The 15,367-nt window shown below is 39.1% G+C and overlaps 1 protein-coding gene across 1 annotated transcript in view; it reads left to right on the top strand.

Moving 5' to 3' along the window:
• Positions 1-15,367, top strand: part of ARHGEF10 (Rho guanine nucleotide exchange factor (GEF) 10) — a 106,666-nt gene that overhangs the window by 58,392 nt on the left and 32,907 nt on the right. Inside the window, exons 18-21 of the mRNA XM_009333205.1 lie at positions 10,198-10,313; positions 11,973-12,100; positions 12,586-12,686; positions 13,946-14,067. Coding sequence (XP_009331480.1) covers positions 10,198-10,313; positions 11,973-12,100; positions 12,586-12,686; positions 13,946-14,067 — 467 coding nt within the window. The remainder of the gene's footprint in view (positions 1-10,197; positions 10,314-11,972; positions 12,101-12,585; positions 12,687-13,945; positions 14,068-15,367) is intronic.

The raw sequence follows: 15,367 nt of genomic DNA, 5'->3' as shown, positions 1-15,367 counted from the left end.
ATGGCATTTTATCTCTGAAATTCCCTGCATGGTCTGGATTAGCTGGAGTTTAATGTAATCCTGAAGCCATGTTCTCAATGTATGACCTACTTCTCACCCTCTCAAGAGGCTTTGCGTTTCCTTGGTGTTCTTGCATAATTTTACTCACAAATGGTATAGCAGTATGAATTTAATACCTTACTCAGTATTTGCAGTTGCAAGCTGCTGATTTTATCTTCGCATTGCTCAAGCTGTGTGAATAAGCAGTTTTGTGGTTGGACTGTAGTTTTTGTGCAACTTGTTTCTTTGGTGTTCAGATCTGATACAATGAGCGTATAGCGAGACAGGTCTCAGCATTCATGTAATTACCTGTCGAGAGCAAGGTATTAACAGCTGACAGGGAGGTGAAGCATGTTAAAAATACTTTGTCAGAGTTCAGTCTTGGGAGGTTTGTTTCCCAGCTCTGCTCTATGTGTACTGGGTGGCATGTGGTACTTGGTTCTTTGTCTGTGATTAAGACTTGCAGAACTCCCCTGTCTTGCATGGCAGTGAGAATAAATACATTAAAGAGTTTTAGAGGCTCAGATTATCAGATTCAATAATTAAGCTCATAAAGATTACCTTTAGGTGCTTACATGATTAAAGTATGATTAGACTGAATAATGTCATTTCATGTTTATGCTAATGCTCTTCATGTTAGTTGATTATGATGATAGGTCCTGACTGTATTGGTAATTAGGCTTGCTTACCCCATGTCTGAATTTAATAGTTTGTGTTCTAGTAATCTCAGGGGTTTATTGCTTATCACTTAATACTATGTACATGTTTGTGTTGCTTCTTTCTGCACTAGGTTACTAAACCTAATTTAGGGTTATGCTGTAAAGCTACATGTGAGTAGCTGCTCAGCTTTTCATTGATGGCTGCCAACTAAGCTCTTGTTTTCTGAGATCATTCCTGACTTCCCATTTGCTTCAATTTCCAAACCTGGAGACTGATACCCCTCTCTAAATATTTGTGTAGTTTGGACCTGAGAGTATGATCTAATCTCAGGTGAGCTACAGTTGAGCTACAGTGGCTCAGATTTTTTGGGAGCATGCAACTGGGGAGATCATGGGTTGGATTTGGTGTGAAAGAACAAACAGGGGTAAGGCAGAAAGTCTGCTTTTCTCTTATGAACTTTAAATTGACCTGTGGGCTTGTTTAGGTCTTAAACCAGGATTTTGGATTCACAAGAGTACTTTTTTTTTTTTTTTAATTTTACTGAAATTCCAATTGGTTATTAAAATGCTCTCGTAAAGGAGAAATGACAAAACCCACATACTTCTCTGAGGTGTCTATGGAAACAGGAGCAGCATGAGTGAGCAAGTGGAAAGACACAAATAGGAGGAGGGTGGTGCTGGGGGAGCTGTCAAGGGCTTTGCTTACATAACACAGTGTGCAAGAAGCTTGTTGTTCAGCATCTGTGTCGTGGTTTAACCTCAGTCGGCAACTGAGCACCACGCAGCCGCTCGCTCACTCCCCCCCACCCCGGTGGGATGGGGGAGAGAATTGGAAAAGCACAAGTGAGAAAAACTCATGGGTTGAGATAAAAACAGTTTAATAATTGAAATAAAATGATAATAATAATAATATGATAATAAAATAATAATACACAAAGCAAGTGATGCACAGTACAATTGCTCACCCCCCGCTAACCAATGCCCAGCCAGTCCCCGAGCAGCGGCCCCCCCAGCCAGCTTCCCCCAGTTTATGTACTGAGCATGATGTCCCATGGTATGGAATGTTTCTTTGGCCAGTGTGGCTGTGCCCCCTCCCAGCTTCTTGTTCCCCTCCAGCCTTCTCAGTCGGTAGAGCATGGGAAACTAGAAAGTCCTTGGCTAGTGTAAGCATTACCTAGCAACAACTAAAACATGGGTGCATTATCAACAATGTTCTCATCCTAAATCCAAAACACAGCATTGTACCAGCTACTAGGAAGGAAATTAACTCTATCCCTGCCAAAACCAGGACAATATCCACACCTTATTCTATACCATCTGCGTCATGGTCAAGTCTCATATTTTCCATACATTTTCATTAATCACCACCCCTTTTGTTTTCCTATATACACACACACACACAGAGATATCATTCCCTTAGTCTGTGGGCCATCCCTCTAAAACGTTCGGTGAGTTCATTTAGTCCATGACTTCGGGCTCCATCTGTCATAATAATCTTTCAGGGCAGGAAAAAATGGAGATGGTATATGGTGTTGGATTGTTTCATGTTGAAGTCAGTTCTGGAACCATCATCACGGTGCTTCGCCTGGTTTCACTGAAGTTATTCTTCGTTAGTCTGAGTGATTCTTATTGTAATAACATTAGTATGGCATATAATATTATTAGTATTATTAGTATATCTGTGTATTATTAGTGTAACTATTATAACTATAATTAGTACTTAACATCACATAATTCAGATCATTGGCTATTCTCACCCAAAATCAAAATGCCTTGAGGTACACATCGGACTTCCCCATCCTTCCGCATTATCCACCAAGTGCACCCAGGTCCTTGAGCAAAAGCAATCCCACGGATGGGTTTGCCTTTGCCCGAGGCAGGAATAAGCCAAACTGTTTTCCCCAACATATTTTTTATGTGCAGTACAGGGACTTTATTCCCATCTACAGTACGTAGAAGGTCTGACTGGGCAGGGCCAGCTCGATTGGCAGATCCCCGAGTGTTGACTAACCAGGTGGCTTTTGCTAAATGCGCATCCCAATGTTTGAATGTCCCGCCACCCATTGCTCTCAGTGTAGTCTTTAACAGTCCATTGTATCGTTCGATTTTCCCGGAGGCTGGTGCATGTTAGGGGATGTGAGGTAAGTGCTTGATGCCATGGTCTTTGGCCCAGGTGTCTATGAGGTTGTTTTGGAAATGAGTCCCGTTGTCTGACTCAATTCTTTCTGGGGTGCCATGTCGCCACAGGACTTGCTTTTCAAGGCCCAGGATAGTGTTCTGGGCAGTGGCATGGGGCACGGGATATGTTTCCAGCCATCCAGTGGTTGCCTTCTTAGTAGACCTTCAAAGTAAAATCTCACGTGCTTTGTCACTGGCTTTAACACTCATACAGAATTTCCAGGCAGAAGGTATCGGAGGTACGGATGCGCCTCCCTTGTGTATTAGCTGGTGCTTGGATTTGTCAAGTTCTGTGCAAGAGAGGGTTTCAGTGCAGCAGGGGATCCTCATCACCGGCCTTCCAGCGAAAGCTAGGTGTTCTGATGCAAAGGGTTTTGTAAAGGGAAAGGGAATAATACTTAACAATGGGGATCAGTATCAACTGCTAAATGAATGACAATGTTCTTGGTATTCCCAGTATTCATAATCTGTTTGCCAGGTCTGTTTATCTGTTGCTGAAATAGATCGCGTGTATATGAAAATGTCATGTAAAGGTCTCCTTTTCTACTTGCACTGAGAAAATTACTTTCATTAGACCTTCTTAGGGAGAATGTTTTTCCTCTGTTTGGCAAGATCTCTTCCCCAGAACAGCTCTAAGGGATTTGTCCTTGTGTGTGTTGCGTACCAGTGTACCTGTAGGAGCAGGAACCAGTACCAAGTACAGGGGAAGAATTCCTCAATTGCAGTAATTGACTCTTCAGCCTTATTAATGGTTTCTGGTTTTCCTTCTTCAAATTAATTCTCAAGATCTTCAGAGAACAGGAAACTATTTTACCTCAGGTATAACGTTGTCTTTCAAACAGTCTCCATTCTTGTGCTTCCTAAAGGTGGGCATCTTAACCTGAGCAGTGGGATGCTGTCAGCCTATGGTTACTTGATGAAAAAAATCAGTGAAATATTTCCAGGACAAAGTCACATGTAAACAAAACATTTGAACAGTTCTGACTGCGCTTAAGTAGTTTTAAATATATTACTGCTACATCATCATAGTTTAACCTAAACATGTTAACAATCTCATTAAATCTGTCCAGTTTATTATGAACTGATGAAGAATTCATCTGGTATCATGATGCTTTGCTTTCCAGAACGCTGTACAAGCTTCTCATGTTTAAATGTAGACTTAGATGTTGTGGAAGGGGCCTATTTTTTTATTATTTGTTCTGAGTGCATAATTCTGTACAAGTACCAGTTTGTTATGCCTTCCTCAGACACAGCAACTTTAAAAGTTACCTCCCACATATATAACTTCTCCCATCCCAGGTGATTTTTATGCTCAAGATGAGGATTGAATCTTTTCCAAATCTCTTCCCTTCATAACACTTGACGTTTCAGTGTGCTGCCTGGATGCACACAGATGGCTCAGTGGGAGGAAGCAATACAAATGCACTCAGCCTCAAAGACCAGATTGCAAATGGCAAGTCAAATTTGGGATCTACCAGCCTTTCAGAGTAGTCTTCAAATCTGGCATGTTCTTCAAGCATATCATTAATTTCGTGTTACCCCTCAGTAATGCTGGAACTATAGTCAGGAAAATAGCCTTTCTCAGTTTTGGTTGTGGTTTTCACATGTGAGCATTTGTGAGCTTCCATTTTGTGTAACACCTAGTCCAACTTCAGGGCTCTGCGTCTCTCAGAAGCAAAGTAATCTTTCTAAGGACCTTGAATTTCCATGACGCATCAGTTCTCACTTCATGTCAATATGGCTTTTCTCAAAGCAATTTATATTGATGTATTGTGGTTTTGAACCATGTGGGGAAAAGGTCATTACTATAATCATACTCAAGGCAGATCTTGTCAAGATTAGTTACTTTGCAGTAAAAGAGATACCCAGGAGTGTATCTATTAACAGTCTTTGGCTTTAACGTGATACACAATACAGAAAAGTTTGCAAGAATAGTTGCAATATTGAGAGTATACTGAATGAGGCTTTTATTTTACTTGATTTATGTAATACTATTACTCGAAAAAGTCCTCCTAACTGGGAATAAACAGGAGTTTAGTGTGGGAAGGGACCACCTGAGCCATTATGTTTGCTTACCCAGGAATAGATGTTTAAATTACAGGTGACTGCATCTACTCTAGGCATTGCAACACTGTCTTTTTCCCCTTTAGTAGCATAAATCTGTGATAAATTAGTAATTCACAAGTGAGAATCAGAACACACAGCAAAAGCTAGTGGAAAATGTGTACAAGTGACAAATCAGCACGGTAAATAAATGTGTCCCTTAGTAATTCTTTGAAAGGAAGAATAGAGCATGATCAGTTCAGGATTATAATATCCAATATTCTTGTGGTGCCCATAAGAATTGAGAATTTAGAGGAACCGGATAGACAGCGATCGCAAGGGAGCGGCCGCTCTGCCAGCGCCCATTAAAGCAGCTGCCGCTGTGCTGGCCGTGCAGGGGAAGAGCTGCAGCTGCTGGCTGTGCTACCTAGCAAAGCAGCCTGCTGCCAGAGGTGGGAATTCTCCCCTCTGCCCACACCCATGCAGTAGCACACAGACACTTCTCTTGCATCTCTATGTTTATGCACAACCTTCCAAATCCTAATTTTGCCCAAGCCAAGTTAAACCGACTTTAACCACACCCAGGGAGTTTCCTGCAGGCTTTGAAAATGCCTGGATGTAAATGGGCTAAAATTGCTTCTGTTTCAATTATAAGAATTACTTCAAACCAGGTAAAACTGGTGAATTTAAAGCTGCGGTGCTGAGAGTAACACTGGGAAATGATCAGGTAAAATAAGTGTTTAGTATTATACTCAAATATATCTCGGCTAAGGAGCAATTGTTATAAAAAGCAGAATCTTCCCACCCCAATTTTACATAGCAGCAAAAATCAATTTGAACTTTTATGTCCTTTCCTTCCTCTAAAGCAAGTGGCAGTTTTGTTTTCTTTTTTAACTTTGAATATATTTCATAATAATGCTGAGCAAGGAATTAGGTATTTTGCATGAATTACTGGTTGTTGGCAGTAAACTTGCCTGTTGTAGGGAGGCATGAATTTCTCTGGTAAAATCTTAGCAACAAAGGAGTTGATGAAAAAAATTCCTGCTAACTTACACGTGGCCAAGATTTCACCCTTGATCTGTAGGTGGAATGCAAAAAACGTTGCCTCCGAAGCCACATATGTGGTTATCGGTTACAGCACGCTGCCTTCTCTCCTGCCTGGGCATAGCATCCTCTGTAACACGTAGGATGTGTAGAGCCGGGGAGAACCTTCTCTAAACTCATGGAGGGTTTTTTCACATTGGAAAAATAAGTTGTTTGGGAGCTTGATAATTAGCAAGAGTGGCTTAGAAATAGGAAGGAAGCAGCTTTATCATTTGTGAAACATTTTGAAGTACAAAAAGAAACCAACCACATATCTGCTTTGTAGTGAAGCCAAGAGGTTTTCAGTGCTTTCTATGGAAAAAAGAAAGATTGAACACCCACCCCAAAGAAGCCAGCAATTGAATGGTCAGGGAGCATGTGTGGGCTGAAGCATCCAGTCTTTGGCTGTGAACTGAAAAACACATCTGATGAACAGACTAGTGTGCCCCCCCCGTCCCTCCTTTACCCAGGAAAAACCCTCTGTCAGACAATTCTCAGCCAGACCAACTGGTAGTCAACATTTTGTTAACCACCGAGAAGGTAATCCTATTTTAAAAGACATTGTGAGTAACCCTTACAGGACCCAGTTCAGAGGTGAAGTTGCTGTAACTTGTAGCTCGTTATCCAGACACAAACCAAGTGGTCAGTTCTCAGAGAACTCTTCTGATGAGTCCATCGTTGCTGGTCTCTGAAGACCAGTTATTTTTCTGTGTTCCAGCTTGTGCCCACTAAGGACCTCCATGAAAGATTAGCCGTGGCTATTGATCTAGTCCTTGATTGACTATTAAGATTTCTTCTTCATTTGGCCGTTTGTCTTTACTAGAACATCAGAGGGTGGAAGCAGGCTCTCTTTAATTATTTATTGATTGGCTTTTTGGCTTCCTTTCCAGTGCTAAGAACGTGGTCTGTAATGAATGAGCCTAAAATGACTTCCATTTGTTTTTTCTGTGTGACAGAATTTCAGATGCCAAGTTAGTTTACTTGCTTTGACACTCTTACTGCATCCTTTTTATCTTGACTTATTAAAAGCTTATAAAATATGCATGGTGCAGACAAAATAGGCTCAGGTGACAATTACTGAATGAAATTCAAGATTTATGCCTTATTCCCAAGGCTGGGACAAGGATATTTGTAAGAGCATTTGAAGCTCCAGGAAGAGGATTGTAGAGGACAGCTCTTTTCAGGCACAATGGGTGTATATACTGCACAGGGCAAATCCATCTGCCTAAGTAGTTAAAAGTTTTCTTTATGGCCTCAGTTGAAGACTGTAGTATAAAGTCCTGCAGCATGTAAGAGTTGCCCGAATGCTTGCTGTTATATGTTGCAGGTTAGTGTTCATTCTCTGACCTGCTTTCAATAATAAAATAAAATGTCTGGTAACTCTGTCTTTATGAAACTGCAAAGAGTGATCTTGGCTTTTAAAAGTTAAAAATAATGTAATTCGCTTGAGTGAAAATATCCATCCTATACAAGGGAGTCCTCTCAAACTTTCAGTTTTTCACAGCCTGGTAGTTGTAAATTTTCTCTTGGTTCAAACCCACAAGGGTAAATTTCAGAAATACTTGTAGTATGTTTTTCAGTGCAGCAGTTTGATTTGTTTAGTAGTGGAGTTTCTAAATGACAGGTAAGTGAATGGACTTCTGCAAAAAACTCAACTGCCAATTACTTCTAATCAGTCTAAATTTTGTTTTGCAGAAGTTATCTTTTTGTTACAGAAATTTGGGGCAAGAATGATTTCATTTGTGTCCTTTACAGTGTCAAACACATTATCATGGCTTTTGGCTAGATTTCACCAGACTTCTATTAACACTGACCCACCCCTTTCTTTGCAAGTAGCCCCATCAAAATTAATGATTTGATGTGTCTAGGAACTAGCAATTCTGGTGCTTAACAAATTACACTTATTGTAGATGTTAGTAGGAAAAAAGGTGTAAGCTAGCAGAAGAGGTGTACAGGGAGAGAAGTGTTTACAACTTTCAGATGTTGATTTTTCAAGTATTTGGATGGAAGAAAGTGAAAATGCAGCTTAATGAAAGTATGTAATCTGCGGTTCTGGAAAAGTGTTTAATCTTTTTTTAAACAAATCTGCAAACATACTCTATTGACCATAATCTCAAAACTCTTCTTCTTAGGTGTACTTTGCAGTCATTTCTTTTCATTGTGAACAATAAATGTAACCATCTTTTCTTACGGACTGATTTGTTTTTAAAAGTAAGAAAGGCTAGATTGTTCTTTTAATTAACATTCAGAACAAGCAAAGAAGGGTGGATGAAAGTTGCATCTTTTCTCTGGCTGGGTAAATAGTAGTAAGTGCAGTCATTCCCCTGTTTAGTGCTCAAGGGCAATACACAGAAATCCTTTCATTGATTTAATTTATCAGAAGATTTAAAGGCAAGAGAATAATTTGAAATTATATGGGAATGTGTAATATCTCAGGTTTATGTTGCATTTTCCTTCAGTGAAGTGGAGAATTCAGAGATTAAGTAGCCCTTAACATTTTCCTTGAGCCTTGAAATTTTATACTCCTCAAGGTTTAAGGCAGACTCCTAGCTTAGCATAGTGAATTGCGTTAAAGAAAAACATCCAGTGATGACCTTGATCTGTATGATGACTCCAAATAGGAAAATGTCTTTAGAAAATACAGTTATTTTGATACATAACTGAGAATATACTAATGATTTAAGAAGAATTGTCTCGTGCATGTTCATTTTTCATGTTTATTCTCTGGCTTATGCTATTTTGATAGCTTTGTGTTTGATTTGTTGCATTTTGGTTTATACACTGGTCCCTGTAGCAGACTTAGGGAATGAAGGTGGCTAGAGGTAGCTTGGCTGGCAGCTGCACTGTGACCAGCACTGATCTGCTCTGGCAGCCAGACCAGGTGGCGTGGCTCGTGTCCATGCTCCTGATCTATCTGCAGAGCGGGTAGCCAGCATTATATTTAGATCGTGTTCTTGCCAACACAGGGTTGAAAGCCTTCTGCTCCAGGGGAGTTTGCTGCCCGCAGACTAGCTTCCAGAGTTGTGGAAAGGGTGAAGGATCCGTAGTTTGGATACTACACTGCGTGAGCTAAATAATGTGCAGGGGTTTCCTGGAAAGATAATCCAGCCCAGTTCCTGTCATTCAGGCACAGGGAAACATGCTGACTCTGTATGAGTCGGAGTGGGGTCTTTTAGGGGAGAGGGAGAGTTTCTGCAAGAATTACATAGCCGTCCCGCTCCTAACATCATGTCTGGGAGTCAGAGTGTATTAACAGGGTTCTGCAAGCTTTGTGTATTTAAATAGACAGCTTATCCTACTAATGCAAGTATTCTTCTGAGTTAGTGTTATCTTATAAACATATGTACTTATTGATGGTTAGGGTAAAATATTTCTGCTGCTCTTAAGGTTTGTTGCTGATCTCAGTGCAGATCCTTTTTTCACTTAACCATGATTGCAATAAAATTTCAAGTGGTTCAGTGAAATTGCAGGGTCGTGTTAGAGTTGGGATGTGGATATGTGATCCAGAACTCTCTTGTGATCGATTAAACAAATTTTGACTTTTAAACCACCTTAGTGAAGGCTACAGGTACATTTTTTGGCTTTGTCACATGACCAAAAGCAACCTTCAGGAAGGATTTTTAAACTAAGGTGTAACAGCAAGTCTGCTGCTTGGTGCTAAGCAAAACTTCCATGTCAGCAGGAGATTTTGGGGCCAGTGAAGCTTTGACATTTGTCACAGTTCTAGTGTGTGCTTCTTAAAACTACACATAATGCTCTCCGTCATACTAGACGAACAAACTTGAATCTTAATTGTAACTATGAAAGGCAATGATAAGGTGAGCTAAAAAGAAGTGCCTGTACATGCAAAGCTAATATGTGATAACATACTGCTACCTATAATTTCCTGGGATGCATTTCACAATTATCTGTCTGCAGGGACATTAAAAGCACCTGGAGCAGCAAAGTGAAATATCAACGATATATGTATAAATAAATCTCTGATTTTCAGATGTAATGAAGACCCTAGCTGCACATGCGTGCATTAGTTTTTTCTGCAATCTAGAGAGAGCGTCACCAATCTGATAAGCTTAATTTTCATAGTGTTAAGAAATAGCAATATATGTTAGTATTATTATCTTTGTCATGCTTTCCTCCTTCAACTGAGAATTACATCTTTTTATTATATATAACCTTATGTTTTTATTCATTTTAGACAAGCTCTATATGGGACCAGGGCAACTGTACCATGATCTGCAGAACCTTTTACATGACTTGAATGTAGTTGGTCAAATTAGTCAATTAATAGGCAGCCTTAAAGGAAACTATCAGGTAATCAACAAAGCTGGATTTATGTTTCAAATATGTTCCTGTTGCAAAGTAGCATAATTGTCTCTCCCTAGGATCTGTGCAAGACATTCTTTAGTTCTCTCTGTAAAGACTGCAATAATTTTTACCTCTAGTAATTCATTTACTGTTAACTGTTTAGCATTGTAAGTAGATTACAGTAGATTAATCTTGTTTTTCTTTATTGTTTTTAAGCATAGGTGGATACTACAAGTGTCTGCATTTGCTCAGTAGCTGATAAGCTTATATGGAAACAGTTATATTTTGATCTTAAGAAAATGGATTCTTGCAGTTAGACAAGGTAGTAGGAGGATGGTTGTTTGGAGGAAGCTCTTGATGCCCGTCCGAGCTCATAATTCTGGCTTTCGGAGGGATCTGTACTTAAAACTGAGTGCAAATCACATAAAAGGATTTTCAGAGGAATTTTGAAAGTAATTTGATTTGGCTTTGTTCACATCCCTTTTATTTAGCCTATATTCTGGCAAACAGATACAGTACTTTAACACCAAATTTCAGAATGAGTTCTCCACAGTCTTAAGACTTAAAAAAATTGCTTTTTTGCCTTTTGTTTTATATGCTTTATGTATGCTTAGGCACAATTTTTAACTCCTGCCTGCCACCATAGGCTGTAAATATATATATGTGTGTGTGTGTGAATATGTATATGAAAGCTGCGTTTCTCTTGGGATATCTTGCCTTCAGAGTCAACAGCGTTAAATAAAACGTAACGTTTTGTGAAAATAGTACTGTGAAGGAAGTTTATGGAAACAGTACTTTTGGACAAAATTTCACAAGTATTTGAAGATGAATTTCAGCTACATTATTGGGAATAGCACAGATACCATAAGACATTCACCCATTAACATGTACAAAACCTTTCTGCAACATAGTTGCCAGTCAGAGCCAACTATGTTTTGAAAACTTAAAATTCAGTCAGTGTTTTCCAGGTAAAGATGTGTAAGATAATTAGAACAGTTTAGTTGAGGAACGAGGTCAGCTTCTCTTTTTTTGAAAAAGACTTCAATAAAATTTTGACTGTGGAAAATTTGTGTACTTTTGTGTATGAATACTTGTTACTGTTGATGCTTTAAGTGTCACTCAGGTGTGCTTTTACCCTCTGTGACTGAACACTCAGCTTGCAGAGGATTATTGGTTCAGCATCCTACTTAAACAGATTCCAACCACACAGACAGCTTTCATGATGGCTCTGTAAACATTTTGAACAAAGATTTGAACAAAAACACATTGGCAGTATGATTTGTAGATGTTTTCATGAGATTTTCTTTAGAAACAGAATTTGTGGGTTCTGTATAACTACCCACTGAAATGAAGTAAAAGGGTTGTGCGTACACCTGATGCAAATTTACATTTCTTAATCTGACAGATGCTTGGGAGTGTCATTTGTGTATCATCAAAATCTGAGCAATGTGAGATTAAGTCATCAGATAAAATGTGTTAGCAAATTTTTTACAGATATTTTTGAAATGTGTTTACAAATACGGCTAAATTATCCATGATTAAAATGTGGACTAAATGAGGCCCAGGTGCCAGGAATTGTTTGTTATATGCAGAGATCACCTTAGTTAGCCTGTTGGAAGTAGGCCAGTAGGCTGGCGTTGAATCTTAGCTTTTTTAATTTTTCAGAACTTAAACCAATCTGTAGCCCATGACTGGACCTCAGGTTTACAAAAACTGATTTTGAAAAAAGAAGATGAAATCAGAGCGGCAGATCGCTGTAGAATTCAGCTGCAACTCCCAGGAAAACAGGACAAGTCAGTAGTAATCTTGATTACAAAACTTTCTAAATGGGCTTATATATTAGGTATAGATGTACCAGGGAGGATTTGGGAATCTGTAGCTCTTCCCCCTCTTCTGTCTCCGCAGCTAGCCTCTGACTTCTGCTCTCATGCCACAGTGCTGGGAACTTGCATGTTCCAGGGCAGCACTGTAGTTTTTCTCCCGTTCCTCAACCCTGCGTTCCAGATGCAAGAAGCAAGAGAGGAACTGTGGCAGTGACAGCTAATAGGGAACAGCCACTGTTGTATTCCTTCACCAAGGAGGGTGTTCTTCTTATACCATTTCATGTAAAGTGTAGGAAGACAGGCGTATGGCATATCGTAGCCTGCATGCTTGTATCAGAGCTGTGTCTTTGTCTAAGTATTAGAAAATAATGAAATCCCATCTTGCTCAACATTTCTGGCCTTGACTGTTTCTCATACTCAGTACATTTAGAGTGGCTTTTTTTTTTGTCTTGCAGGTCTGGGCGGCCCACTTTCTTTACAGCTGTGTTCAATACATTTACCCCTGGCATCAAACAGTCTTGGATCAACAATTTACAAATGGCTAAACTGGCCCTTGGTAATTCTTAGTTACTTAAATTTCCTATCAAGTTAAGATAGCTCTCCATGTACAGTGTAATTTTTATTTTCTAGAAAATGATTTTTTTGGTGAAAATCTATTTGCAGATGTTAAAATTGCAGTACAGTAAATAGCCGTGATTGTGTATCACTACAAAGTAATGATGTTATAGGTAGGATGGGGGTTTCATTGTGAAGGAATATAATTTCTACAGTATTTTAATGAAGTCTGTGGTAAACGTTACTAATTGTTATATCTAAATCAACAAGAATGAGAGACACTACAGGACAGACAGGTGAGGAAGTTATTCCATTATAAACTTATTTCTTCAGATCTTACGAGCTTTTTAAACTTTGAAATTCAGGTTCAAATTTCTCCATTTTAGCTCAGAGTGATTTTAGCTAGGAAGTATCAGTAAAGCTGTTGGGTTCATTTGTTCAGCTTTCTGAGCATGAAATAAACTTATGGGTGTAGTTCTAATATAATGCAGTATTTCTATAGTTGGATATGTAAAACTCGAAGTTTTTTGGGTGGCGGTTTGTGGGTTTTTTTTTTAATGTAAATCTGTAGTCTTCACTGGAGTGATTATCACAAACAAACCTGATCTAAGTGGGAGCAATAAACAATGTGCTGTCCTGTGACGTTATTAGTCTCCTGTGTTTGCACAGGGGGTATAGGTTTCCAAAGATACCTGGGATTTTGAATGCCTAAGCTTAGAAACATTGAGGATATGCACTTGCTGGAAAGCAAGTCTCACCAGCACATCCTCAAAATACAGTGCTTTTATGGTATCTCACTGAAGACAGGCAAAATAACAAAAACAAAAGAAGAGAGAATGGATGTCTCCATCATTCCAGGAGGAGGATCCTTATAGTTATGATAAATAGTAGTTGGTAGTGATGTCACTTACACAGGCAGAGAAAAATGCTATTTGCGAAACAGATTTCTTAGAGTCTGAGGAGAGGTTTGATGTGCCTTTTCCTCTTTTAATAACCTACTGACAAGATCATTATGAGAACACCTGTAACATTTTGCTAGTGTAAGGTGTTCTTTTTTTGCATTATCAATATGTATGTAATCTACTATATTGAATTTTTGCTCATAGTTTTATGTTGTTGTTTATGCATATATGGCATAAGAACAGCCTGATCAGTATTAACCAATCCTAACAGAATTCTTTTCTATTCCTGTAGAGAGGTGTAAGCGATTACTCAGTGAAAGTATTGTGGGATGTTTGTTGTTTGTTCTTTCCATTACAGCGGAGGATAACCTGTTAGGCTGGTTCTGTGTAGAAGATGATGGGAATCAAATCAAAAAGGAGAAACATCCTCTCCTTGTTAGACACATGCCAGTGATGATGGCCAAACAACAGGAGTTTAAGGTGAACAGAATTTTTATATGAGATTACAATTGTGTTTCTTGTGTGATATAACTGCTAAAGAATACCATGTTGTAAATACATCTGTTAGTTCACATCTATTAGATCTCTTGAGTTACTACCTTGGTGTAAGACCAGTAGCAGTGGAAGGTCCAAGAGGGTCACAGGAATGCAAAATACTGCAATCTTTGAGGCACTAAGGAACATAGTGTTTACTTTTATATAGTATGACATTCATTTTCAGATGTAAGCTCATCACTCAATGAAAACAGAACTGCTTGGAATTTTGAATTGGTCTTGAGGTTTCCAAGTGTTTGTTTGAGGCTCCAAAGTAACCTGCAGCTTACGAAGTGCAGGAATCTGATCTCCATGATAGCTGTCCTGTACTGGTGTAACTGTGTTGAGTCCTCCTCAAATTTCTGATTTTCATTAGTGCACAGAGAGCAATAGTTTTAAAATAATTTTAAAAATTCAGTTTTATGGGGTCTTATATAAAATGTAGTTCTGTTCTGAACAATGATACAGAAATCGTCTTAATGGTTCATTTCCTAAAGTAATATGTCAGTTTGGAGTCATATTGACCACTGGCTTTAATGATGAAAAGAAGTACAGCATGTCCAGACCAACAGATGGAGGGGAAGGGTGCTGTATACTACTTTTTCCTGTGCATCAACAGGATTTCTTATTGACCATCAGTCAGGCTTGTGCAAAAACACTAATGGAAATAAAATTGTATATGTATGGCCAGAATTGCAATGTTAAGTTAACATCATCGCATGGGTACTGCTTAAAGCAGTAAGTCTGCAGACCCTTGTTGCTAGGACAGTCTACACAGGAGGGAAGTTCAGCTGGCAGCTTCGCTTCAAGTGTGAATATACAGGCCTGGGTGTTGGGGGAAAACAGCTGCTAGCTGGAAATGTGTTTGAAATGTGTAATGGTGTTAGATCAAGCCAATCCTATGATACTGGTCTTCAGAGCAAAGCTGTGGTTTACAGCAGCCAAAGTCTACTGAAAGTTTCTGGTCTCCCATACAACCATAGTCATTCTTGTCTTATTAAACAGTCAGCTTTTTCTATATTGAATACTTTCTAAAGTCACCACTGGTGAAATAACCAACCTAATTTAATTTTTTTGCAGAAACTTAAAGTATTTATGCTTCCTTAGAGCCTATGCGTTTGTAAGTCCTGTAGGTCCATGCAAGGAGCCTTGAAGGCCCAGGCTCAACTGCTGTAATCAAGTTACAACAGGATCTGCTTGTTTTGAAAGGAAAGGAAAGTCTGTTGCTCATACAGTTGGGTGATGG

This window comes from Pygoscelis adeliae, unplaced genomic scaffold (genome assembly GCF_000699105.1).
Source record: "Pygoscelis adeliae isolate BGI_AS28 unplaced genomic scaffold, ASM69910v1 Scaffold57, whole genome shotgun sequence".
Classification (NCBI taxonomy): Eukaryota; Metazoa; Chordata; class Aves; order Sphenisciformes; family Spheniscidae; genus Pygoscelis; species Pygoscelis adeliae.
Note: the sequence above shows the minus strand (reverse complement) of the source record. Positions and strands in the feature narration are given on the sequence as shown.